This window comes from Cololabis saira, chromosome 5, assembly GCF_033807715.1.
Source record: "Cololabis saira isolate AMF1-May2022 chromosome 5, fColSai1.1, whole genome shotgun sequence".
In the NCBI taxonomy this organism is placed as follows: domain Eukaryota; kingdom Metazoa; phylum Chordata; class Actinopteri; order Beloniformes; family Belonidae; genus Cololabis; species Cololabis saira.
This window is the reverse complement of record NC_084591.1, coordinates 17,678,540-17,704,687: the sequence shown is the minus strand read 5'-3', so window position 1 is coordinate 17,704,687 and position 26,148 is coordinate 17,678,540. Positions and strand designations below refer to the sequence as shown.

Here is a 26,148-nt window from a genome sequence, read left to right as displayed (position 1 = left end):
CCATATTTTCTTTGGGATTTTTTCCTCCTTGATGCTTTTTTTCCCTATGATGAGGAAATGCTGAGTGAAACAGGATGTCCTCTAAAGGAAAACCTGAGGGTCAGCTGCTGGAAGCTGAATACTAAAGAGGTTTACTCTAGACTGCCTCCATTCAGAATTCAAAGTAGCCCAAACCGTAGAGCGAGTAGCTCACTGAGGCTGCAATACTAGTTCTTTGTTTTTAACAAGTAGAAATCCACATGGTCTTTGCTCTGTTTTCTGCAGGGTTTTGGCTCTTGACGCTAAAGTAATTGAATCACATTGTGATTGTTTTTTGTATGTCTAGTATTTGTTCCCTGAATTAAACTTTAAAACAAAAGCACGGGATCCTTTTATGTGAGGCTTTTATACTGTAGCTGCTCTTGCTACAAGCTTCTCTGTTTCAATTATGCTGTAGAACAAGTTGCTGCAAGGGCTGGGACTTGCAGAGTCCTCCTTTGCCTCCATTCTCTGGCTACCATTTGGATTACAATCATATTGAAAGCCACATTTTACTACTAATGGTAATCTGCTTTAGGAGTGGGATCCCGAGGGACCTCGGTGCAAGTCTTGCGCAAGTGGATCCCTGAGGGGAGGAGCACGTCGTCAAACTTCTGCGAGTCTCACATCTGGACAGATTTATCTGTTGATAATTAATGATTATTACGTTTAACTAGGGCTGGGCGATTTTGGACAAAAACAAAATCCCGATTTTTTTTTTTTTTTTTTTTTTCTCTGAAAACCCGATTTTCGATTTCGATTTCGATTTTTTTGGTTAAACTACAAAAGACAATGGAATAAATTGTTTCAAATATTTTATCTTTATTTTTAAAGAAAAATAGCAAACAAATTTCCCTATTGGGAATGAAGTGCAATTGAAAGATACTGTAAATCCTCCTTGAGTTTAGTAAAGTGACAACATTTACAATTTTCTTGACCAAACAAAGATGACTAGACGAGCTCTGTCTGTAATGCAGCCAGCTGCAAAAAAGGAAAATCGATTTTCCTTTTTTTAACATAGTCTTCATTAATAAATCTGATTTAGATTTAAAATCGATTAATCGCACAGTCCTACGTTTAACATATCGAATGAACTAAAGAACTAATGTCAATATTGGTCTGGAGGTTGGGTAGAGAATGCTACTTTGTGGCGGAGGCAAACTTCTGTCAACTAGCTTTGGTTTAGGTTGAGTAAAGAAGTTAGTCTGAGTCAAATATGGTAGAGACTGGAGGAGATGGAGAAATAGACCCGAAGATGATCAACATTAGCCGTTTTTAGATTGGATCCCGCTAATATCGCTGGATGATGAACGCGTGTTTAACGTGCGTTGGTAATATACAGTAAACACAAGGCGTCTTACTTGTCACCTCGGGCCTGAAGGCGAGTTAAGGGGAGGGAAGGTGATATCAGCGAAACATAACGTAACTTGTGTGGGCGTGCAGAATGACGTATTGAAAGCTCATCATGACCAGTTTTTGTAGTGACAAAAAAAAAAAAAAAAACCACACAAAACAGTTGTTAATGGAATACTCAAAGTTTGGAGTCTAAACATAAGGAAGCAATGTGTAATAACCTAGAACCTGCAAGAGAATGAAAAGAATGAAGTGCTGTCATGGCACAAAAAGTACAGTATTATTGGCTGCTGAGACATCCACCAAGTTTGTGTGCTAAATAAACTTGTTTCCGTCTGTCCAATCTCGTAGTATCAGCAGCCGCAGTACAGCACGATGACGTACTTGAACTTGTTGCAGGACTGAGAAAACAAACGTGCACGGGGCACAGATTGAACAAATAATTTTTCCTTAAATAATTTCAGTAACATCCTGCTCTCAGCAGCTGAGTCTTTCAGCCGAGGGCAGAATATTTACAGCGTGGAGTCTCTACTGTCTGAAATAGCTGTACATTGAACCGTGCAGGACAAGCTAAGGTTAAACTAAAGGCAGTCGTGTACATGAGGGGAGAAACGGCTGGAGCAGCCAGCAGCTGCTGGCTCGTAGTTTATGCTTCCACTCTCATCTGACTGTCACTCTCCTCCCACTTGCTTCAGGCCCTTCGCAGGGGCTCGTACGATGTCTTATTGAAGATTGACCCAGTTTACGTGTATACGTTTCAAGTTTAAATATGATCTACAGTAGAGGCTGCTCCTCCTGCCGATGTGAAGCTAAATAAGTCAACGCCTTAACGGACTTTAATGTCACAGCTCCTCCAGTTTCCCCACGGTTGGGTTCAGCAGCGGTGCATTCATCAGCCGTACATGCCAGCCTGTCAGGTCTCCTTGAGCCGACCTCGACCCGGCGTTCTCAGCCTCAGCCTCAGCCTCAGCCAGCCCATTGACTTATATCCTGATGTCCTGCTATGCCTGCGCCGCACTCCGTTGTGTCCTCTATCGTTCTCTTTTTAGATCACATCCAGGTTTGGATTACTGTTTCTATATTTGAAGTAGAGAAGCGAGAGGACGAGAGACTGGTGTTGTGTCATGAGATACTCTGTATCATTGACTTCTCCATTGGCCTGCTGAAGCACGTTCATCAGCTGTTGATGTGGACAATAACATGTTGCATCAGCTTTTTTGTTTGTATTGTGAGTTGTTGTGAGTCATGAGCACTTCAAGATAATGGAGCACTACTCTTCACTGTTGATTCTGATAATGGTATTGTCACTTAACTGGAGTTTAGACTGTTGTGTGGACAACCTGATAGCAAAACTGATGGTGAAGCTGCTCAGCGCAAAGTTGGTCAAAGCCATGTCGGCGTAGATCTGAACTATAAAGCGCCTTATGTTTGTTTCAAGTCCATTTTTTTTTTTTCACTTGTGGATGGGTCTTTCATGCTTGACACCACTTTTGTCATACTTTACAGTGCTGTCACACCTTTTGTCACCTTTTGTTTGAGTTGGTTTGGTATCAGTCTCTTCAGGGCTCGTCTGCTCTGACTTGTCTATTTATAGGTAAAAAATGGCAGTATGTGAGGCAGCTAGTAGTTATTTGTTTGAGGTGGGTCCAAGTAACCAAGCCAGCCTGGCTTTATGCAGATGTGCTTCAGGGTGACATAGATCAGTACAATGAACAAGAAAAAATAAAAAAAAAGCTCAGTAAGCAAGGGAGAGAGAATAACTTTCCCTGGTGTCAGACCTTTTACTGGTACAGAATTGTCAATTAGCTCTCAAAAAGACACCAAAATGGCAGAGGTTTTGGCTCTTTATCTGGCTTTCACTTTTGGTATCTAGATATTCACATGTTGTTTTTTTTTTTGTTGTTTGTTTTCTTCTTTGCACTTGCGAGCATCTTGTAATTTTACTGCATCTATAAAATGTGATATAATGATCGTTCGGTCTCTGCCTGGCCACAGCAGACACCGTCACCCTCAGCTGAGCGATAACTAAACAAACACAATAAAATCTGCTCCTACGTAATCGATTGTATCGAAGTGCAACAATATAAACAAGCGGCTCGCTGTTAACATACTCACCTGATATCTCTGCAATCTTCATGATGAAATAGTTCTGTGACACATATCAAATATGATGTGCAATATATTATATGACATAATGACGGCGGATATTGTAACATATATATATACGATTACATATACAATACTGTGCTGATCAAAGTGTCAAGTAGTTGTTAGCCCGTAATAAAATGGTATCCAGGCCAACCCTAGTAGACATTGAAACAAATTAACTTAAAGGAGCTGTATGTAAGAGCAATAATAAAACGAATCATAAAATGACCCCGATATGTCAACAGACATTTAAAAATCATGTTCATTTCAAATACTTATGTCACTGACAACAGCACTCAAGCCAGGATATTCCAGTTTAAAAAGAGGAGTTGCAGCCCTCAACTGATGTTTATGTTGTCATTTTTTGTTTTGGCCTGAAGCTCCACCCTCCACCTATCTCCCAATCACCAAGTCAGTATTGTTTCTGAAGCTCCACCCTCCACCTATCTCCCAATCACCAAGTCAGTATTGTTTCTGAAGCTCCACCCTCCACCTATCTCCCAATCACCAAGTCAGTATTGTTTCGGCATCCGGGTTGCCAGCTCGGCTCTAATTATGGCAGCCATGGCAGCCTACGTTCCTGCTGCATTCTGCAGCCTACCTGGCAACCTCTGGTTGGGGGGATGAGGGGGAGAGTACACGCCGCTCAACAATATTTTGAAAGTGACTGCAGTACCAGTTTTGGACATTTCTTACAGACGGCTCCTTTAAAGATGTTAAGTTTTCCTTTGTCTCCTTGTCTGTGTTCCTTCAGTCTGATGAGTGACAGTGCCGACAAGCCGCCTCTCCATCACCATGGTCGACATAGAGAGCCACTACCAGCCTCCGTCTCCGCTGGAGGACTCGGTGCTGGACAGCCCGCTGTGTGCGTCTGATGACTTCATGGGGGGGATCGAGGAGCTCCACCACCTCTCCCAGTCCATTGATGAAGACGCCCTGAGCTCATTTGAAATCCCCAAATATCAGTCCTCCAGCAACGGTTCAGAAGGTTCCACTCTCCTAGGTAAAGACATGCTTTACTCCTTTATTCCTGTCATTTCTTAACAGCACACAAACATTGATCCTGAACTGCTTACTGAGCTACAGTTGCTTGAAAACATTCACACATGATGGTGTCCAGAGAAACTCTGGACACCATCATGTCAGAATCTCCTTCCCTTTGTTGTTGCCATTGCCATTGTCATTAGAGCAGAGTCTCTTAATTTAGCCCCTTAATCCCTCATTTACTCTTAACCGAGGGTTAAAAGAGGACATATACTATGTTTTACTTATCCTCCTGCCTTAACCTACAGTTAAGCTGTGCAACAAAACCTCAACAGCCCTTTCTGTCCCCAGGTTGTCTGACTGACCCACTTTTAAATCAACATTCTTGATTTGCTTAATTATAATGGTACTTTAAGTTTAAGTTATGGATAAGTTGAAATTATACTTGTGTTACGTCATCACGTTGGGGCTTATAGGTGACAAACGAAAGCGTTCATATTGTAGGCTGATATATTTTTTGTTCAGCCACGCAAATATTCATTGTTTATTTTATTTTTGCACTATAATAATCGATTGCTGCCAAGTGATTTTTGTTACAATAAACCTGGATCAGTTTAAGAATCAATACAACGGACTTTTATTTTTCCCATTTTTTGAGTGACGCGTCAACAAGCGGCCTCAGCGGCCTTTTTTTGTTCCTACACTGGTTTTTCTATCCTTGTTCACGTCTAGATTTATTTTCATGGCTTATTTCCTGCTTTTCATTGTAGTTATTTTCTTCACTTATCTTAATTCTCTCCCCTCCTCTATCCTTTTTTCCTGCCCAATATCCATGAATTCACGCATTCCTCAGCCACCATGCACGGCCCTTCAGGAAACATGCACTTTGCTTCCACTTCCCCTTAATTGGACACGAGCTTCTGTATGATGTCTTCTTCAACGAAATAGGAAGTGAAGAAGCTGCGAACAGGCCCGAATGACGAGCGTGAAATGGAAGAATCGACAGCGTGAGTGTAGCAGAGGGAGGCCGGGCAGGAGGTGGGAATGTGGAAAGCATGACGGAAACATTTGATGATGTCATGGAAGAGTCAGTGAGAGGGTGTTTGGGATTTATTGGTGTTAAATAGTACAGAGACGGGAGCAGAAGCAGAACTGGCATGCTCTTCTTGTTCCTGCTCAATTGAAACATGCACATTTGCACGAGGCAGGAATGCCGCTCACTGCCAAACGCTGCTTATCCCTGTCCTGGCGTCTCTCCCCTCGACTCATGTGGCCTGACTTAGTGCCACTGTTTAGTACCATTTCCTACGTGCGCTTCAGTTACTGAGCAATTTCTATCAAGCACGATCCCCGCACAAGGTGCAACTGAGAGGCGATCGCGGCTGCAACGCGGCAGCATGTTAATATTTCTGAGGAAATAGTTGCTGTAATGGAACAGCGCGTCTTTGTTGGGGAAAAAGAGGTCAAACTCTAACTGAATGTCACTAGTACTTTGCTGCAGGGTCATGAAACAGTAGAGATTCTGTCTGTGCAACATACTGAGTTCAGGTCTTTTATTTTTACTTCAGATATCTTTAGGTGCAGACTACATTTGTTGTCTTAGTTGCCCTTTGGAATAAAACAAAATACTGTCCTTTGTGCAGTGGCAAGAGAAAGTAAAGTCCTTGGAATGAACCGGTTGTCTGCATTGTCTGCATCTGATTTTTCCACACGGTACAATAATGTGCAAACGCGACGTGTTTAGGGTGATGGTGCACAAAAAAGAGGATGATTTCTCATGTTTTTATTGAACGTATCCATTAAACATTTGCAGTTCTGGTGGAAATAAGCGCTCTCAGCGGCTCTGGATCGGTTTTTGAGCATTTCTCTTTGCATAACTGCTAGGATATCTGGTGTGAACAGCTCACTCTTCAGCATCTCTAAGGGATTAGGATCTGGGCTCTGACGGAACCACTCCAAAAAGTGGATTTTCTTTTTTCTGAAGCCATTCAGGGGTGGATTTACTTCCTTAGTTAGGGACATTGTTCTGTGCATCAACTGGCTTCTGCTAAGCGTCAGCTGGCTAACAGCCACGCTGACGTTATCCTGGCAGGTTTTCTGCTAAACGTGCTCTTCTCCTCAACGGTGACACGTGGTCCTGAGGCGGTGAAGCGTCTCCATACCACCATGCTCCCTTCCCCATACCTCCCCACTGCAGCGATGTTTTCATGTCGCTAAGCCGTGCCCCACTCTTTGTGCCCGACCATTCTTCCCGAAACAGTTCAACCTTTGTTTCATCCGTCCACAAAAACATTTCCCCCGTAGTGCTGCGGAGTGCCAAGGTGGTCTTTGGCAAACCTCACGCTTGCTGCCGGGACTTCCTGCCGGCTCAATGACTTCCGTATTGTGGACTCACAAACAGAAACGTTTGCCAGGTCCAGTGACGTCTTCAAGCCTTCAGCCATTACTCGTGGGTTCTTTTTGAACTCTGAGGATTTCTGGGTTGAGCTTCTGCCATCTTGGCTGTGTGCCCACTTCTAGGAAGCTGCGCTACAATAATACAATACTAAACTGTCTCCAATTAAAGACGGTTCCTCCTACAGTTTACTGATGGATCCCCTACACACACTGGGATCATTTCACGTTGCCTCCATCCTTATGCAGATCAACAACCGCTCTTCACTATATACCACTTTAGAGCTGGTCTTTTTTTTGTGAAGCATGATTAACTTTTGCAGATGCTTTTTTATGTACAGCTAATTAAAATTAAGCTACATTTTCAGCTTTTCCCTTCAGGGAGCCGCCACAATGTAGCGCTGTGTTTTGCATCTGGATTTTGACATGGATTTTACATGGAACGCCTTTCCCGACGTTGGGCCTGGGATCAACACTATGGGAGTGCTGACTTGTAGCCCTTTAGTGGCAGAGGAACAATGTGGGCTTCAGCGTCCTGCCCAAGGACACTTTGGCAGGAGAAGGGACTGGGAATCGGGTCACATTTTGTGGCAAAAGTTTAAAGAAATGCAGAAAACCAGTTGATTCCAAGGGGTTTACGTTACTTTTTATCACCTCCCTGCTTTGTGTATCTCGCTTGAAGTAAATGATTTGATGGGCAAACACAGATTTGTTGGACTTCTTCAGGAAAGGGGATTTATTATGACAGTTTGTTTGGAAATAATGAGCTTAAACTTTTGCCAAAGCAACAATGTGCACCAGTGTCCCCTTTTCTAATGCCTCCTCAAAAGTCCTCCAAAATGGATTGAATAGCCTAGAAAGGTATTTATCTGGTAATAAGTTGACCAAAAAAGGAGGGAACCATAGTCAAGACTTGTGTCACTGCTCCCTATCATTAATATAGGCACATGCTTGTGTTTTTTAGATGCCCTGACGCCGGCGTCGAGCCCGTCGTCAGTTGTTTACGGGGCGGCACCAAGCCAGGACGACTTCTCATCTTCCTCTTCCTCACTCAATCTTGAGTGCCGAGTGTGTGCTGACCGCGCTTCGGGCTACCACTATGGAGTTCACGCCTGCGAGGGCTGCAAGGTGAGATGAAGAACTCGCACATCCATCATACAGGCAACAAAGTGACTCAGTTTCTAGGTCAGACGCTGGTGAATACTCGACCATTAAAAGCATGAAGACCTAGACCTGCCTCAACTCTGAGTTATTTTGAGCTGATTTTTCTCTCAGGGCTGCACTCATATCAGCTTTTATCAGTTTTGTCCCTTGAAAGAGCCAACAGGTAATCACAGAGCAGCCAAGGATCCTGAAGAGGCCACTGATCAGTCACGGAGCACGTTTTGGCAATAAATCATAATTGAATGATGAAACTGAAGAAAGTGCGACCTGCTGCTAGACTCACTCCAGAGGCAGTGTGCCTTGTGGTTTGTCTTATGATAACTATTCAAATTTCACGCCCAGCCTTCACACGAGGTCGTTCAATAATCTGTTAGTTAATTGTTTACTAGTCACGTTGAAGAACAACCCAAGGATGTTTTTAAGAGGTATCAAAGGACAAAGATAGCGCTACTTGAGGTGTCTGCACATGTTTTGCTAAACCTTTGTCGCTGCGTTAGCAGTCTGTATTATTTTTCTTTTTTTATCAGTACCTTGAAGCAAGAGGCATTTTTACACCTCTGCTGGACAAGTCCGCTGACCTCTGTTAAGTGTATCATCTAAGACGGGGAGCACGACTTTCTGGAAGTGATACCTTAACTCGGTCGGCCTAGCGGTGCTGCATCTCTGTGGATGAAACACAGCAGATGTTTTATGCTTAAGTTCACACTGAACTGAGGTCTGAGGCAGCTCTCAGGGCAGGGGCAAAACTTACTAAATGAGGGTGCTAAAAGGTACTATTGAGACCTGTACTCAACTAAAACCAGTAAAGTTGAAGCCGAAGCTTTCAAGTTGTTCCACAGATTTAGTGACAGCAATTGAAATATAGGGGATTAAAACATTATTGGCACCTAAAACCCTGTTCAATAGTTCAGCCTGAAACCTGAGGGAGCACAAGCATCGCACCCCGAATCTTGTTTCGCTTAGTTCTGATTAAAGCTATATTAACATGAAAGGGGAAAAAAGACAAGGAGGAGATTGGATGATGTTTTTTCCCAAGTAAAAGATAACTTTGAGAACGGGCAGCACATTTAGTATTTCACGACCTTGGAGCAGTCATGGGTCTGGAGTTTGGCTGAGTTGACGCTGCTGCTTGGACAAAAAGACGTCATATAGACAAATATACTCCACCTGAGATGTGAACAAAGAAATAAAATACCACTGAGAGTTGCTGGGCTTTGGCTCCGAAAAAGTATTGTATGTCAGGGTGGTTACATCTACTTTTATTATACAGTCTTAAGACTGTTTTTGTAACCACATACTGCACATACAATGCAGTTTGCACTGCCTATACAATGCAGTTTGCACTGCCTATACAATGCAGCATGCACTGCACATACAATGCAGTATGCACTGCACATACAATGCAGTATGCACTGCACATACAATGCAGTATGCACTGCACATACAATGCAGTATGCGCTGCACATACAATGCAGTATGCACTGCACATACAATGCAGTATGCACTGCACATACAATGCAGTATGCACTGCACATACAATGCAGTATGCACTGCACATACAATGCAGTATGCACTGCACATACAATGCAGTATGCGCTGCACATACAATGCAGATTGCACTGCCTATACAATGCAGTATGCGCTGCATGCACTGCCTATACAATGCAGTTTGCTCTGGACATACAATGCAGTATGCACTGCATGCACTGCACATACAATGCAGTATGCAGTGCATGCACTGCATATACAATGCAGTTTGTACTGCACACACAATGCAGTATGCGCTGCACATACATTGCAGCATGCACTGCACATACAAAGCAGAAATTTTACAGATATTTCTACTCTCAGCAGAGAAAACACAGTGACCTCAGTGACAAAGTTTCCATAGACGCAAGTCTGTGCAGTCAAAGGCGGATATTTTTGGAGAGGATCATTAATTTAAGACGGGAAGGTTTGTCCTTATAAGGAATTGCAAGTTTTGGCTTGTCTTCAAAGCCTTGACATCTATTACGACCCCTATCAGACACCCTGCTGAGGAGTTGTTCACTGTGTCTGTTACATGAGGTTTTGCCCCTCCCAGCCGGCCCCTGTGGAATCGAACAGCAGGACCTGGATCTATTTATTCCTACTGAAGAAAGGAACATGTGCATAGTGCAGACTGAAATTCTGTGCTCCATAAATGCCAGTTTACTTGGAGTTAAATCTATATAACAACATATATTCAGCTCCTGGAGTAGATTCTCCGTTATTTAGGTCATAATGTTGCTTACCCCTCACAGCGCAGGGTTACCCTTACCCTGTATTCACACCGAAAGCGCCACGAGCATCATTAGCAGCCGGCTGCCATTCATTTTCAATGATCGCTTGCTACAAAGGGCGTCTGGAGCATTAGCAGCAGCGAGCGGCGGTCCCTAGGCCGCCTACTGCTAGCGCTGGCAAGAAGCGTGATACAGGCGACCTGAGGGACCACAGGGGACTTTGAAGCTGTCGGTGTGAATGCAGGGTTTGTTTGCTGTCAGGGTTACAGACCTGAATCAAAGGCAAGTGGACTTATTTTTCTAGGTTCTTGGATTCCCAAGTTGGATGGAAGGTGAAATATCTTTAAGAACCAAAAAAAGAAGTCCATTTGTCTTTTGGAGAATGCAAGAACAAATCTTTGTCCTGCAAGGTGTGGCACTTTAATCACATCATTGTATTTGAATTATCCACGCTTGCAATTACTCCTCAGCACAAGTTGCATAACTGCATAAAAGTCGATGCTTACGCTCATTTACTGTAGCAAGTTTGACGGTGACAGGATGTGATGCCAGAACTCGTACAATTAATGACAGTGGACATATGCAATGATGGCATGAAGCCCATTTGGGCCGAGGCTGAAATACTGTCCTGTTGAGTTTGTTTTATGTCCGTGTTTGCACACATCAGGGGAGGGGTTAATGGGGGAAAGTCAGCTGGAGTTACTTAACACGTGATCCCATTGCATGTCTGAGTAATCCTCCATGACCTTGCATTTTATGACCATTTGTGTCCCTTCCAGACTGAACGTGGGTACCTGTGTGTGTGTTTGGACACACTCCACGTGACAGACACTTCTGGATGAAACATTGTCCTGTAAGTTTGGATAAATGAGGGCGGTCAAGACTGAACAAGATCAGGGACGACATGAGAAGTTTTACCTCCAGGAAGGTATTAAGACTATCAAGATATCATAGCCGTCCGGGGCCATTCACTTTGTGTCTCGTGGAATGGCTCTGGTAGAAGAACTGAACCACCTGCAGTGAGGCGGGCTTTATGCCATTATTCATAGACTGAAAGCCAACTCTTTATCGCAGAACTGCTAGTAACAATTTGGCTCAACAAGTCAAATGACACAGTTTGACAACCTTGAACTTGTTGGAGTTCCAGTAGGCCTACTTGATTCATGCAGCCCTGATAAAGTATTGTTGTTTTAGCGCTGCGCGTTGATATTTTTTATTATTCAGTGTGCAAAAGTTACAGTTGTATTGGATTAATCTTGTTCCAGTAGGAGCTATCAGCTATCAGCCGCTGCTGCTGAAGACCACAGACTGTTTATGCTGCAATATCATGCACATGGTTTTCTGAGGCCCCGTTTACACGGGGCAAAAACAGAGGCGTTTTCTTGTGTTTTGGCCGTTCGTTTACACTAAAACGGAGGTCAAAGCCCCCAAAAACGATCATTTCTGAAAACTCCGGCCAAAGTGGAGATTTTCAAAAACTCAGTTTTCACGTTTGCGTCTGAACAGAGAAAACGGAGGAAAACGGAGATTTACGTCACATTATGCGACAGAAGCGTCACCAGCAGCGTCATGAGTGCGACCTGTGTTTACAATTTGTTTGGCCACCGTCAATATTTTCTTTTAGTTTACCTGTTTTAAATTCTCTCAAACTCTCGTTCCGTCTTGGAAGTAAAGCCTGAATTATGGTCCCGCGTTAAATCGACGCAGAACCTACGTCGTAAGCTCTGCGGCGATGCGCGCCGTACGGTGTGAGTCGCCGCGTACCCTACGCCTTAGGCTCTGCGTTGGTGTAACGCGGAACCATAAATCAGCCTTAACTGGAAGTTTTTTCCAGGATTCTGATTGGCTGGCATGACGTTAACAGCGTTTTCATCAGGTCCGTGTAAACGAGGATATTTTTGAAAACGTAGAGGGGAAAATATCCGTTTTTGTAAATACCCGGCTACGTGTAAACGTGGCCTGAGAGCGTCAAAGGCGACACACAAGGAGCTGCGTTGCCAAACATCATTTTATTACATACGGTACATTACTATTCCTGTCTTACATGTTGTCATGTCTTTTATTCATTTATTTACAAACGTGAGCGTTGGCCTGATGGTTGCTGGACATCACTCCTCCAGGTGGTTACCAGGTATAGACGACGTAAAGCGCGTTACTGTCGTAAAATCGACTTCTTCCCATCTGCGTTCGACTAGTTTTGCTTGACCCGTGGGCCCGGATGTGTGGCACAGAAAATAGAATAGAAAAATTGAATTTGAATAAAGAGAAGTGAAACTGAAAAGTGAGAAGGAATTAGTGATTGAAATACAATTTTGGTTTTATCGGGATATACATTCAAACGGATAGATTCAATTTCAAATGAGTCCTTTCAGATTCAGATTTTAAAAGCAATTATTCAAATCAATCAACTCTGGTTCAGATTGAATGATTCACATTCTGATATAAAGAATTCAAATTCACTTCCTACTGGCACACGATTTATCCCATACAGTTGTTGCTGCTAGCTGTTCAGTTCAAAAAACATTTCTTTGGAATACATTTCAGTTTTAACTTATTTTTATACAGTATATTTTTTTGCTCATTTGAAGCAGCACTATGTAACTTTTCCACCTTAATATCATATTTCCAGAGTCATTGTGATGGTACATCAACTTCCAACAGGTTTAATGACACCTCTATCATGGTCTGAGGGGTCTGTATCGCCTTCACTGGCACTATGTAACTTTTGAGGAGCATGGTAGGAACCCTGCCACACTAAAAAACTACATATTTTTACGGCTTTGACTGCTTTACGGCATACGTCACTTCCCCCTCCTTCCCGATTCGTAGTCGAGACGAAAGCTGGGCGGGGCGTGGAGCGCAGAGCTCAGCAGAAGCTGGTATCATGGCCGAAGCAGCGAAAAAATGAAGAAAATAAAAGTTTTATCGGAGGAGGCGAAAAAAAAGAAAGCGGGAGGGTAACAAGCTAAATGCCCGGACAAAAAAAATATATAAAAAAATTTAATTAAATAAAAATAATAAAAATGCCAGGACAAGAATAAACATTGGCCCGGCGTTCACTCGCTGGCGTGAGCTGAAAGACGAGGAGGGATGTCCGACAAGAGAGACAGAATTGTTATGATACATATGTAAATGTAGAGATCTATGTTCAATAAGAATCAAAATTAGAATGTTTTCACATACAGGGGATTCGTCTTGGGTTCTAGTATTTTTCCTGAGAACTGTAAAATTGTGCAGGGCTGATCTGCAAAATATAAGGAATAGGCATTCAGTTATTCACAGGTTATAAAGTATTTTTTTATTTTGTCAGTAAGTATATTGGACTACTAATTTATGATGAAGTCCCTCTAAAAAACGTTTGTAGTTTGGGGCGCATTATCTCGCTGAAACACTTCACTATTAAAACCAAGTTGAACTTACCTCTTCGCTATCCATCCTGCAAACGACCGCTGAAAACAGAAAAGTAGTTTTGAAAGTCTGTCCCGTCTTATTTCATTCACTGTGAAAACAAATGCACGCGACGGGGACAGGATCTTTCGGGCAGTACGCGCTGGTGCTCATGGGAAATGTAGTGTTCTTTCTGGTAGAGCACTACCGCTTTTGTCCAAAGGGGCTGTCAAACTAATCAAAAGCTGAAAGTTACATTGTGCTGCTTTAATGCGAGCTTTGGTTTCCACCTCCTATTAGCGAACACAAAGCTTTTTCATGCATGTGTTCCTCACTTAGTTAAAAGTATTTCCTGTCAAGGTTGTGCGAGAAGGCAGACCCTAATCTCGAAACAGTGTGTCTGATACTTTTACTCACCCCTTCATCTGTGAGCAAATAACGGTTTATCTAATGGTTACTTTGACTAAAGTGTCAAAATGTCATTTGTTCTGCTCTGTTACAGGTTGTTTTGGCTTTTACAAGGAATGTCGCACTTGTCATTCTGATCCGTGCAGTAGTTTTAGGTTTCTCAACAACACAAATGAGAATAATAATTTTCTTCCCACTGTCCTCTAGGGTTTCTTTCGACGGACAATCCGTCTGAAGCTGGACTACGACAAATGTGACCGCCGCTGCAAAATCCAAAAAAAGAACCGCAACAAGTGCCAATACTGTCGCTTCCAGAAGTGCCTGGCGGTGGGCATGTCTCACAACGGTGAGTCCCGCCCAGTCGACATAAAATGTAACAATTTACACTATTTAGGACAGATCAGTTAATCTGATCATGTTCTTTCCAGTATGCAAAGACCTGGGACTCACTAGTCTGGTTTGAAGTACGCTATACTCTGAAAAACAAGAAAAGACGTTCTGAAAAGTCAAAAACTATTTACTATATATGAACTTGTTTCATTAATGTTAATAAATATTCAGTGAAATTTGCTTTACCATCTCATTATGGGAGAAATTTACTAAAACAGAGAAATTATGCGGTTGCTCCTTTTGGCCCAGAATAAAAGACCTGTTGAGAGACAGGAGTCTGCAATTTCCCAACAGCGCAGAGACAACACCAGTGAGATGTACATTAACCTGATTACCAGCTGCTCCTGTTGAAATAGCTAAGAGAGACATATAACACCCTTCTGGTTTCAAATGTTTAAAAAGTTTCCTGAAGTCTTAATGGCATCGTTGTATGCTTCGGTCAAAATACTACAGAGATACAGTACAACAGCTGCCTTTTTATAGCAGCTGGTTTTAAGGGGGTGGAGTCATCCTCTTAACTCTGCCTCTTCTCTTCTGCAAGGTGCACCTCTTCTGAAATCGGGTTTAAAGCCTTGCACTACATCTGTATCTTTCACAGTTATGAAATGAAGTTGGGTTGACTGAAAGCTGGGGTCTCTGGGAAGTTCTTCTGTCACCTGGGTCTGTGATGTCACTGTCCCCGGCTAATCTGAACAGCTACTGGACGACCTTTTTCTAGTGTCGGGGAAAAAATACCAAAGTGGCCACAAACAAAGCGATAGGGTTATGTTATTTTTGAATTGGCGGTCACTTCAGAAACCTAAACACATGCTTTCAAAGACACTAGTAATTTCCTTTTTCCATGACGCGTCTGCTGTAACATGTGCTCTTTGAGTCATATCAAAAATAAATTGTTAATCAGGTCTACCTAGAAGAATGAGTTTGAGTTTATTTTATTTATAACTGGGAAAATACATATTAATGAACATATAGATGTAAATATGCAAGATTATAGCCAACGGCTAATTTTCATCTTTAGTCCCTTGGGCAGGTTTATGTCAACAACATAACCAATAATAAACTCATATTTTCACATTAGTGTCATAACACTATACTTTTCAGATTTTCTGTTTTTTATTTTATGTAACTTTTTCCATGGTGCAGGTTTGGACCTCACGACGAGTCATTAAAGCCAAATAGAAGGAAAACCCTATGGCCTCATTTAATGGCGATGCAGTCCGTTTCTGCATGCTTGCTGTTTGATAATAGTATATTTCTTTGCTTGTGGGAGTGATGCAAGTAAATATGTGGAACAAAACATCCCAGCTGGCCAACCGCGAGAGTTACAAATCATTTTGATGCATCTGGTATTGACTGCTCCTGGTCAGAGATCCCTAAGATGTTGTCTTAGAATTCTTCCAGTCAGTTTAGAAAAACTTGGACTCTGATTAATCCGGAATTCCAAACATTCAATTGATTTACCCAAAATCTCCTCGATGAAAAACTGTCTCCTGTCACTGATGCCTTTTTCTTCCAGCAGTAGATAAGGCTGTTATTGCCTGTGAATGGATGCTGTAGTCGAGTTTAGTCAATAAAAAAGTTACTAAATCTTTGTTTTTTTTAACTCAGGAAGGGGAACTCTGTATTTACCAGCCTTTCAGGTGCAATCGTGCTGCCATGTCTCATTAGTAGTTATCAGCAATAACCTTTTATTGCCAAAGTAAGGTTTGAGCCGCTTACAAATGAATACTAATTCAGAGTCGAAGTTGCATTTTGAGTTCTCTTTATAGTCTATTCTTCTTTCCCTTCTCAAATAAAAGATACAGTTTATAGTTTTAGTGGAGTTTTGCAAAATTTAACTATTAAAACATAATGTTGCCTTTTTTTATTGATTTTTTTAAATAACATTTTTGGAGAACAACCTCGATATTTAGACACTCTGCCAAGACCAAGTCCCTATCTCAAATTTTGAAACTAAGCAGACCAGATCTATCCCAGAATCCAACAGGGTCTTCCTGTGTCCATGATCCTCCCTGCCAAGTTTGATGAAGTTTACTGTAGTTTTTTGAAGGAGTAATAGACTGATAACAAAGCTCAACTTTGACTCTTCCCTTTGTGCAAGACTATAGGGACGTCTTGACCTGGGTCTTACAGTGTTCTGACTTTTATCCGCTTCAGTTACAACTTCGTTTCCGGCTCTATCCACATATAACATGAACAAAAAAAAAGTACATTCAACACTTTTTTTAGTAGAACAAGTAGACCTCATTCACAATATATAAACAAGCATCTTAATATGGATGAATGTATTGATTTCTATGGTGCTCCGACAAGAGGGTAGAACCAGGATCTTCAGTGCAGAACACCACCTATTTAGTTTTTTATACTTTTTTATACTAGGTGCATATGACAACTGGGTTAATCGAGCAGTTGGATAGTTCATCTATTCATCTTATTTACCAGAGGAGCTGTCGATGATGAATATCTGCAGAAGATACTCAGTTCAGTCGGCGTGTAGATGGCATTTCTTGATCCAAACCAAAAAATAGAAATGAATCCGTCCCATCAGGTTGGGACTTTTCCCGCATTTCTCCGGTTGTGTCTTTTTGGGCCGTCCAGGGTTGAAAGGCTAAAGTGAATGCCACACGAGCTAGGACCGTCTACAGGGAATCCAACCCGTGCCGTTTTCTGCTTTTGTCCAAAGCAAAAGTACAGAACTGCAAGTCTGAACTCATCTTCAGTTGGTGATCATTTTCAGACTTTTGTCTTTGGCCTGTTAAAGGTCTTTCAGATAGGATGCAGTATGCAACATGTTCGATGTGGAGAAGGAAAGCACCGGTGCTCATCAGAGCCATGCCCAGCTTCAGTTGCTAGGTAACCATAAATCTGTCTTGGAGGTGTTTAGCAGATAGTAACTATATAAGAAAAAAAAAAAGAAAACCTGTTCATCAACTTGCAGAAATGAGGAGAAGCAGGAGAGCTGCAGAAAAGAAAAGGAAGATGCGTGGGTTGTTGATATCTTGAAACGCAGATGGGAGTTGTGAGAGTTTCAGGCTTTCCCGGGAGGTTTTCAGCTGTACTTCACGCTGAGTCAGGAGAGGTTTGACAGCCTGCTGGGGAGTGAAGCACCAAGACTCAAACTGCAAATGGCCTCCAGCTGCCGGGGCAGCTGATCGCCTCCAGAGAACATTTTTATTGCAGATCGCATTTCTAGGGATTTGTAAATGAGTTGTTGGAGATTTCTTTCCACAACAAGCTTCCCCTTCATTATCTTAGTTTATTGCTCGATGTCATTGTAAATGAGGGCTCGCCCTCAATGATTTTCGAGTTTAAATAAAGAATAAAGTTTAAATAAAGAAAGAAGAAAGATATATATATATATATATAGTGCTGCTGTCGTTATGGAGGACCAGAACTGACATAATTAAAACTAAAAGCAGAAATACATGTATGCATATGTATGTGTATATGTATATGAATATAATGCAGATGTTTGTCACAATCCATTACGCCTTGAACATTTATTTTTTTTAACTTTGGTGCTTAGACAGCCCCCACGTCCTGCTGAGTGTAGCGGCGCATGGACAGAAATGGGCCCAGCAGGTGCAGCCCAACTACATCCTGTCTGAATACAATCTTAATATTAAAATGCCTCTTTTTGTAGATTTGCTAAAAAAAAGGGGCATTCTGGTGGTTGTTGATTCATTGATTGTGAATAAATTGTGTGGCCTGCTTATCCTGGGTCAAGTTCAGATCCCGATTGATAAAAGCTTGGAGGTAGATTCTTAAGACGATGTTGTGTGGCCGTGCGGGTGCTCCTGTAGGCATGTCGTATGTCATGTATTTCTGTGTGAGAGATCAGAGAGCTCTGTGCAGTAACCGGGTTAACGTATAGAATTGCAGATCCAAATTGGTGATACTGAAAATGTTAATTTACACTATTCTTATTAATGCGTTGCTTTTTAATAGCCTTTTCCCTGCTACCTGTGGACCACACCTACATTTTGATGATGCTGAAGGTGACGGTACCTCAAATCTCAGCAGCAGTTGTGTCAGCTGTGCTTCTTCGTACCGCGTATATTGAGTTTCATGAGCGTAAATGAAACCATAGAGAGGGAGTGAGGATATTTGAGATGAGCGCAACTTTATCCTTTGAGGTCTAAGATACCGCCAGATTATGGCACACTTATCTTTGGGGGTTCGTATCAACCAGTTATATTATGGTTAAAACATAGTGGATGTTTTCAGCTAAAAAGAGTTTTTTGATGTTCTTTTTTTCATACATTCCTCCTGAGTTTAGTTACATCTTTGTTTTTTGGTAATTTAAAACTGTTATTTCATAGTATCCAGTCAGCAGTGTTTGATTATTGCTTTTCTTTGTTTTGTTTTATATTTTTTTACTTTTTTTTTTAAGTTTTAGCTCTCATGCGCTGGCACGATCGACCACCGAAGCAGCTGAGTCAACAGACCGTCTCCCACCCACCTTTAGCTCCCTCACACACTTATCTCCTCATTCTGCGTCTTAGGAACTGGACTTAGGCTGAGATTAACATCAATCACTTCTCCACATCTTAATGAGACTTGGCTCCTGCACATACATGTTGAGATGATCTCCACCCACTTTGTGAGCAGTAATCTAATGAGCCCTCGTGCTGTTTGCTTACTCGCCGTCACATCCTCACCAGCTTCGGCCTGCTCAGTCCGCTCTCTTTTAGCTTGTGGGTGTTGTGGAGAACCGGAGAAATCAAATCCTCTCTGCCTTTAATGGAATCATGAATGCAGGATAGAGAGCGACGTCGCCTCTTAGAGAGGTATGGGTGTATTTATGTCTGGGCGCCAGGTTGTGCCTATTAAATCCATTAAGACCTTAGGCGGCCCTCTTAACATTGGGCATAGGTACTCGTACGTTGCGTTAGGTCTTAATGGGTTAGACTCATGAGGTGGGGTCAAAAACAGGTCACCTCTAATCATCGTTACTGGTCCAATAGGATCAGCCCATCTGATAGATTCCAGCATTTCCTCAGTAAAAAAGGTTGCTGTTGTATATTGTTGAAGCACATTTGACTTAAACGTAAGAAAAAAACTGCGTTATGTCCTTTTTCTTTCACTCGTGATAGATATGTTATGGGTAAGTGTTCTTATGCTCATCAAGGACTTTTTTTTTTCTTTTAGATTTTGTAGAGAAACTTTCTGATTTGTTTGGTTTCACTTGGAAATTGAGAATGTGGGCTTCGCTTCTGTCCAGGTGGCAGTGATTTAATTTATTAAGACAGTGCGGTTCCTTGAGATCATCGAAACAAATTCTGACTAATTTCTTACTAATGTAACCAGTCTACAACATTATATTTCTGCATATACATAAATAACCTAAGTTGGTGTCAGATTTTGATTCAAACCTTAAAGGCAGAGTTAAATAATTAAAACCATGAGACAAAATAATGACACTTTGTAGTTTATCTAATGAAAATATATTTGAATGGCACTTTACAAAGAATTCTGCTCAACCTATGACGATGCTCATTACACTGGAAACATTACAAAACTATAGTCACTAGTTTGGTCTCCATGAATTCACAGTAAGACAAAATGACTTAAACTGAGGAATTTCAAAATCATTACTGTTATGAAACTTTCTAAAGATTGCACATCAGAATGCTGTTCAAGTAAAATTTATGGGTGGATGAGAACAAAATCACATTTTTGGTTGACAACAGAAATGAAATGTGTTGACAAAAGAAGGAAGTGATTAATTCCTGCACAAGAACCTTCCCAGAGTAGTGGTTGCGTCATTGTTTTGCTGGATCGTCGTTGAGGGACTGGATCATGAGCTAAAACCAGTGTGGAAGAGTGCTCACGCTTTGCCTGTACTGATTGCCATGTCATCGAGGGTTACAACAGACACTGCTAAAAGAGAGGCTTTGCTGCAGTATAGTCTCAATCTCATTCTCTGTCCTCTCTCCACAGCCATCCGGTTTGGTAGGATGCCCCAGTCAGAGAAGCTAAAACTAAAGGCAGAGATGGTGACAGGGGAGAGGGAAGTGGAAGACCCCCATCTGGCCGACCAGAAGACCCTGGCCAAGCAGATATACGAGGCCTACCTTAAGAACTTCAACATGAACAAAGCCAAGGCTCGAACCGTTCTCACGGGCAAGACCAGCACCCCTGTACGTTGACTTAGATTGGTGGGTTGGTGAGTGAGAGGTGTTGCACTCGTGGAGTGCAGGATCCTGCTTCTTCTTTTTTTTTGTTTTAACTGCCAGGATTTCCTCACAGGCCACATAAATGTTGTCTTGCAATCTTTAATCTATGGCTTCCCCTCTGGGGTGATTTCAATCTCCTTCTGAGTATATTAGAAATGAATGTCTCAATATGACCTGGCTGTTGGTCTCACAGCGACTATGTGCCGTCAGAAACGGACAGAAATGACTTGCTCAATCAGCTGTGCGAGCCAACTCGCAAGCTGGACAGCATGTGTCCTTGCACCAAAAGGATATGAAGAGTCGGTGTATGAGCCTATCACATCTCCCTTCGCTACCTGTTCTGTCCATGCCCTTCCTCGCCTGTCTCCCAGATAATATTCCCCATCCACTCTGGCACTTTCTTTTCCCAGGAAAAAATAGGTCAAGATGAGGAGGGTCAGAGACTGCAGCCCAGAGGGGGGTTGGACTCAGCGGATAGATGCATGTGTGGGTGTGAAATGGGACGGGGAGAGGGACGGGCCGGTCCGAACGCATGTCCGTGTTCAAACACAGAGCTTACCCGCTGCCTCTGAAGATCAAAGCCCCTTTTGAATAACAAGTACAGCAGCTTGAAGGGACGCGGACAGAAATTCACGTTGTTTGATCCGCCTCTTACTTTTCAAACTTGTTCATAAACCACAGCCATGTTGGACAACTCTGATCTTCCCATGAAAGTCAACTTGCACTTTTTACCAGAGCTATTTCTGCAATTGCCGTGCGTGCGTGCGTGCGTGCGTGCGTGCGTGCGTGCGTGCGTGCGTGCGTGCGTGCGTGCGTGCGTGCGTGCGTGCGTGCGTGCGTGCGTGCGTGCGTGCGTGCGTTCATCAGTGTGGCACATTTTAAGATTAAGTAAACATTGTGGCACTTATTTACAGTTGATCAAATAAACATCTTGCAGCTCTGTTTGGAGCTGCAAGAGAGGGTGGGGTGGGGGTAATCTTAAGAGATAAGTGTGTGTGAGAATGGTTTTCCCTCTTGTGCGAAGCGAACTTGGCCATTATTGTCCGAGTTAACTGGTTTTGCTGTGGTTTGATTCCCTGTGGTGGAATAAAGAAGCGAGACTGCCTCATTTGTGACATCACGACAGGGGCGATGCGTGAAACCACGCCAACAACTAACTCTGCCGGCCAGAGCTTCTGCCATTTTTTCATAGCGGTGCATCACGTCATTCGCGTCATCACGTCAGGCAGCCAATCAGCACTGTGCCTCAATATCATAGCCGCCCGCCCACTCAGAATCCCTCATAGAGAAGGAGGTTAGAAACGGGGAAGATAAAGACATGGCTTAGAGACTGAATTTCTAATTTATTTAGCAGAAACAATCAAAAGCTTGTTTTTAAGACATTCAAGGCCTGTTTAAAATAGGCATTGGATGGCATATTAGGTCCCCTTTAATCACCGTTGTAGAGAAGTATCTATACTGTCTTAAATTCAACACTGCATGATATTTAAAAGCTTTTCTGATGCAAACATTGAAATACAGTTGAGAAAAAAAAAATCCACCCGTGTTCATCTTCGTGTGTTAATGCTGAACCCATCACAGCCAACACAATTGTGAGCTTGTGTTTGCTTGGCAGCTTTGCAGAGTCGGTGGTGTGACACCATAATGTTGGTGTCTCTTGTGAGGCGTCCCGCTATTCCAGCTTTTCCTTTTACACATTTGTAGATTTGGCTCTGTGAATCAAACCCTGAATAACGATGTGCTTAACTGGGTCGGTCAACGCTACTGACTCTCACAGGCAGTTCCACTGGTTGTCGTTTGAGGACCCTGCATATTCTCTGTCTGAATGGTCACGTTGTCTCGCTCCTGTTGTTTGACAGGTTTTAAGTCTGAAAGCAGTAAAGGTCATTTCTTGTGTAACACATTTATTTAATTTTTAATGATTTACCTATGACAACCCATCAGGTTGCAGTCATTTGAATTTGAAAAAGGGCTAATTTGGCATATAGACCCAGATACTCAATTTTATTACGTCTTAATGCTATTGATATAGTAAGACATTTATGTTATATTTGCAGTCATTAAGGCGGGGGTCACCAACCCTCTCTCCTCTGTGGACTGGTTGTCATAGAGACAACATTCCTGAGGATCAGCAGGGGTGAGGGGTGGACCATATGCTAACATAATTGCCACATGGTTAATAAACATATTCAGAAACTATTTCTCAGCTGCTGTAGCTTTGATTTCCAAGTGGTCATCTCAACATTTTAGTGCTCTGACAATGAATGCATTGCACATATTTTTCTCATCTGAATAAAACCATTGCAACTCACAAACACACTGAGTCTGTGAAACCCCTGACCTTATTTCTGTGCAGCTACTAAGATCCATCATACTATTATCATCCTCCTGGACCTGAGTGCGGCTTTTGACACTATTTCCCACACCATCCTCATCCACCGATTAACCTCCATTGGTATATCTCTGGAAAATCTCTCTGGCCTCTTGTTCATCATTTACCTTTTCTCTCTTTGCCACTTCTTCCGTGATTACAATATCAAGTCCATTGCTATGCAGATGATACCCATCTCTACCTGTCCACTAAAACCACCACATCCCTGCCCCCCACTTTACTTTCTGGTTGCCTTCAGGAAATCAGATCTTGGTTCTCCCTAAACTTTCTCAAGCTTAACAGTGATAAAACTGAACTCTTCCTCATTGGCACCAATTCCGGCCTCTCTAAAATAAATCATTTTTCCATCTCCATTGACAATGTATCAGTTTCCCCTTCTCCCCAGGTTAAGAGTGTGGATGTCATTCTGGACAGTAGGAATGGGCGATATTTTATCGTTCACGATATACCGTGAAAAAATTTCCCCACGGTAAGAATTTGTCATCTCACTGTAAAAACGATAAATTCCCGTTGATGACGTTTTTGTGCAAAACCTGATTTATGGTTCTGCGTTAAATCGTATGTGAAGGAAGGAAGGAAGGAAGGAAGGAAGGAAGGAAGGAAGGAAGGAAGGAAGGAAGGAAGGAAGGAAGGAAGGAAGGAAGGAAGGAAGGAAGGAAGGAAGGAAGGAAGGAAGGAAGGAAGGAAGGAAGGAAGGAAGGAAGGAAGGAAGGAAGGAAGGAAGGAAGGAAGGAAGGAAGGAAGGAAGGAAGGAAGGAAGGAAGGAAGGAAGGAAGGAAGGAAGGAAGGAAGGAAGGAAGGAAGGAAGGAAGGAAGGAAGGAAGGAAGGAAGGAAGGAAGGAAGGAAGGAAGGAAGGAAGGAAGGAAGGAAGGAAGGAAGGAAGGAAGGAAGGAAGGAAGGAAGGAAGGAAGGAAGGAAGGAAGGAAGGAAGGAAGGAAGGAAGGAAGGAAGGAAGGAAGGAAGGAAGGAAGGAAGGAAGGAAGGAAGGAAGGATAAAGGTTGATGACGTTTGTGTGTAACAAACATGGCGGATCTGAGAGAGAGATAGATTTATAGTTAAAAAGATGGAGTTGAATTGGTATTTTTTTTATCCTCATTTTTATCGTTATCGGGATAAATGCCAGAAATGATCGTGATACATTTTTTAGTCCATACCGCCCATCCCTACTGGACAGCACTATATCTTTCAAGGCCGTCACTCTCCTCCTCCGTTGCTGAAATTCTGGTTCACACCCTGGCCACATCCCGTCTAGATTCTCCTCTTTGGTTTGCCTGCCAAGTCCATCCATAAACTGCAACTGGTTCAGAACTCTGCCAGTGTTATCACTACACCCCCTCCATCAGTCATTTAATACCCATTCTGAAGCGACTTCATTGGCTCCCCATCCAACATTGCATCACCTACTGTACAAGATACTTCTCCTCACTTTCAAGGCCGTCACCAATCTTGCGCTTCACTAATCTTTCGGAACTCTTCCATATCAAAATACCCGCCGATCGCTCAGGTCCTCTTCCTCCGTCCACCTCATCCTCCAACCAGCTCGCCTGGTTACCAACGGGTCAAGAGCATTCAGTCGCTCAGCACCCCACCTTTATAATTCCCTTCCGTGTGACATCCAGCATGCCGATGCTACAGCCATCTTTTTAGACGGGACTTCTCCCTATGAACTTGTTGCATCCCTGATATTAGTACTACCACATTCTTTCTCATTGTTTTAATGTTTAATGTTTTTGTTTATACTGTATTTTATTTTTACTTTTTTGTGTTTGATGGACTGATTGCTCTTTTATTATGTATTATTTATGTAGGGTTCTCTAAAAATCCCTAAAAATGTCTACATATTCATTCTTTGTTTTACTGGGTTTTTATAATCTCAGGGATGTTAAGAATATGTAGATTATCTTTTTTTTTTATATTGCTGTTAGAAGACAAAACAGAATAGGACTTCATTTCCCAGAATCCTTAGGTTTTTATTTTTTGCAATTGTCATTAAAATAAATATTGTTCATTTATTGATGCTGTAATTCATGTATTACGCTGTTTAAAAATATTCTATGGTTCTTAAGAAAATATAAAAGGTGAACTTTTCCTGGTTAAAAAGAGACTAGAACATTTTCCGGCTGGAAGTATCAAAGAGATCCCGGGACAGGAAGGAGCTGGCTGCGTTTTTCGGGGTGAACAGAGGGAATTAAATGTTTGGAGACTCGACTGAAGGTTGGCCCAGATATTGCACTGCCCAGAGGGACTTTAAGCAACCAGAACACTCTTCTCACGTGTCTCAGGCGAGTGTGTTTACTTTGCAAGGGTGCGAAAGTACTTTTCTCCGGGGGGGCGCACAACGTGGTCTCCGCCATTAGCTCCGCCATTAGCTCCGCCATTAGCTCCTGGGCAGAGAAACCAGACAGCTGCACCACACGGACAGGGATGGAGGAAGTTTCCACGGGACATTCGTGAGCGTTTGGGGGACGGCCTGGACGAACGGGACGAGCAGACGAGTCGGCGGCAGGAGACGTGTCGGCGGCAGGAGACGAGGACGTGTTGCAGGACGCAGGTAGCTGGAGTTACGAGAGGCGGCGGGGAGCTGTCGGGATATCGCTTTGCAGCCAGGCTGGCTACACCGCCATGATGCTTCCACACAGAGGGGTTGCGTGAGTACTTGACGTTGGAACGAGACCGAGTGCAGAACACAGGCACGGGACTGTGTTAGAGCAGGCTGTGACTGGCCTGGTTTCAAAGTTAACTTTTCCGTTCCTTACTGGATAAAACTTCATGTGCACCAACTCTTCAAATGGGCCCCAACGGTTAAATTATCCAAGCGCTTGGGTTTAGACTTTTTATTTTGGTACAAGAATGGGTATTGGTACTGCATTTTGAGAGTACCAGAGGTTTGGTTTATATTTCTTTACACTTTGGTTATTGCAATAATAATACTGAACAGTTAAAGAGTGTGAATACAGTTAAAATATTATAAACCCATCAAGGTATTTCTTTAATGTGAATGGTTATTAAAAAGATAACAGAAATTTGATTTGGTTTAGACTAAGCTAAATAAAGACCATTTCATAGGT

General features: G+C 42.5%; 1 protein-coding gene across 2 annotated transcripts in view; it reads left to right on the top strand.

Moving 5' to 3' along the window:
* pparab (peroxisome proliferator-activated receptor alpha b) overlaps positions 1 to 26,148 on the top strand; it is a 56,999-nt gene that overhangs the window by 14,799 nt on the left and 16,052 nt on the right. For both annotated transcript variants that reach the window (XM_061721110.1, XM_061721111.1), the window contains exons 2-5: positions 4,274 to 4,522; positions 7,862 to 8,025; positions 14,325 to 14,463; positions 20,451 to 20,650. In XM_061721110.1, coding sequence (XP_061577094.1) covers positions 4,315 to 4,522; positions 7,862 to 8,025; positions 14,325 to 14,463; positions 20,451 to 20,650 — 711 coding nt within the window. In that variant the 5' untranslated portion in view covers positions 4,274 to 4,314. The remainder of the gene's footprint in view (positions 1 to 4,273; positions 4,523 to 7,861; positions 8,026 to 14,324; positions 14,464 to 20,450; positions 20,651 to 26,148) is intronic.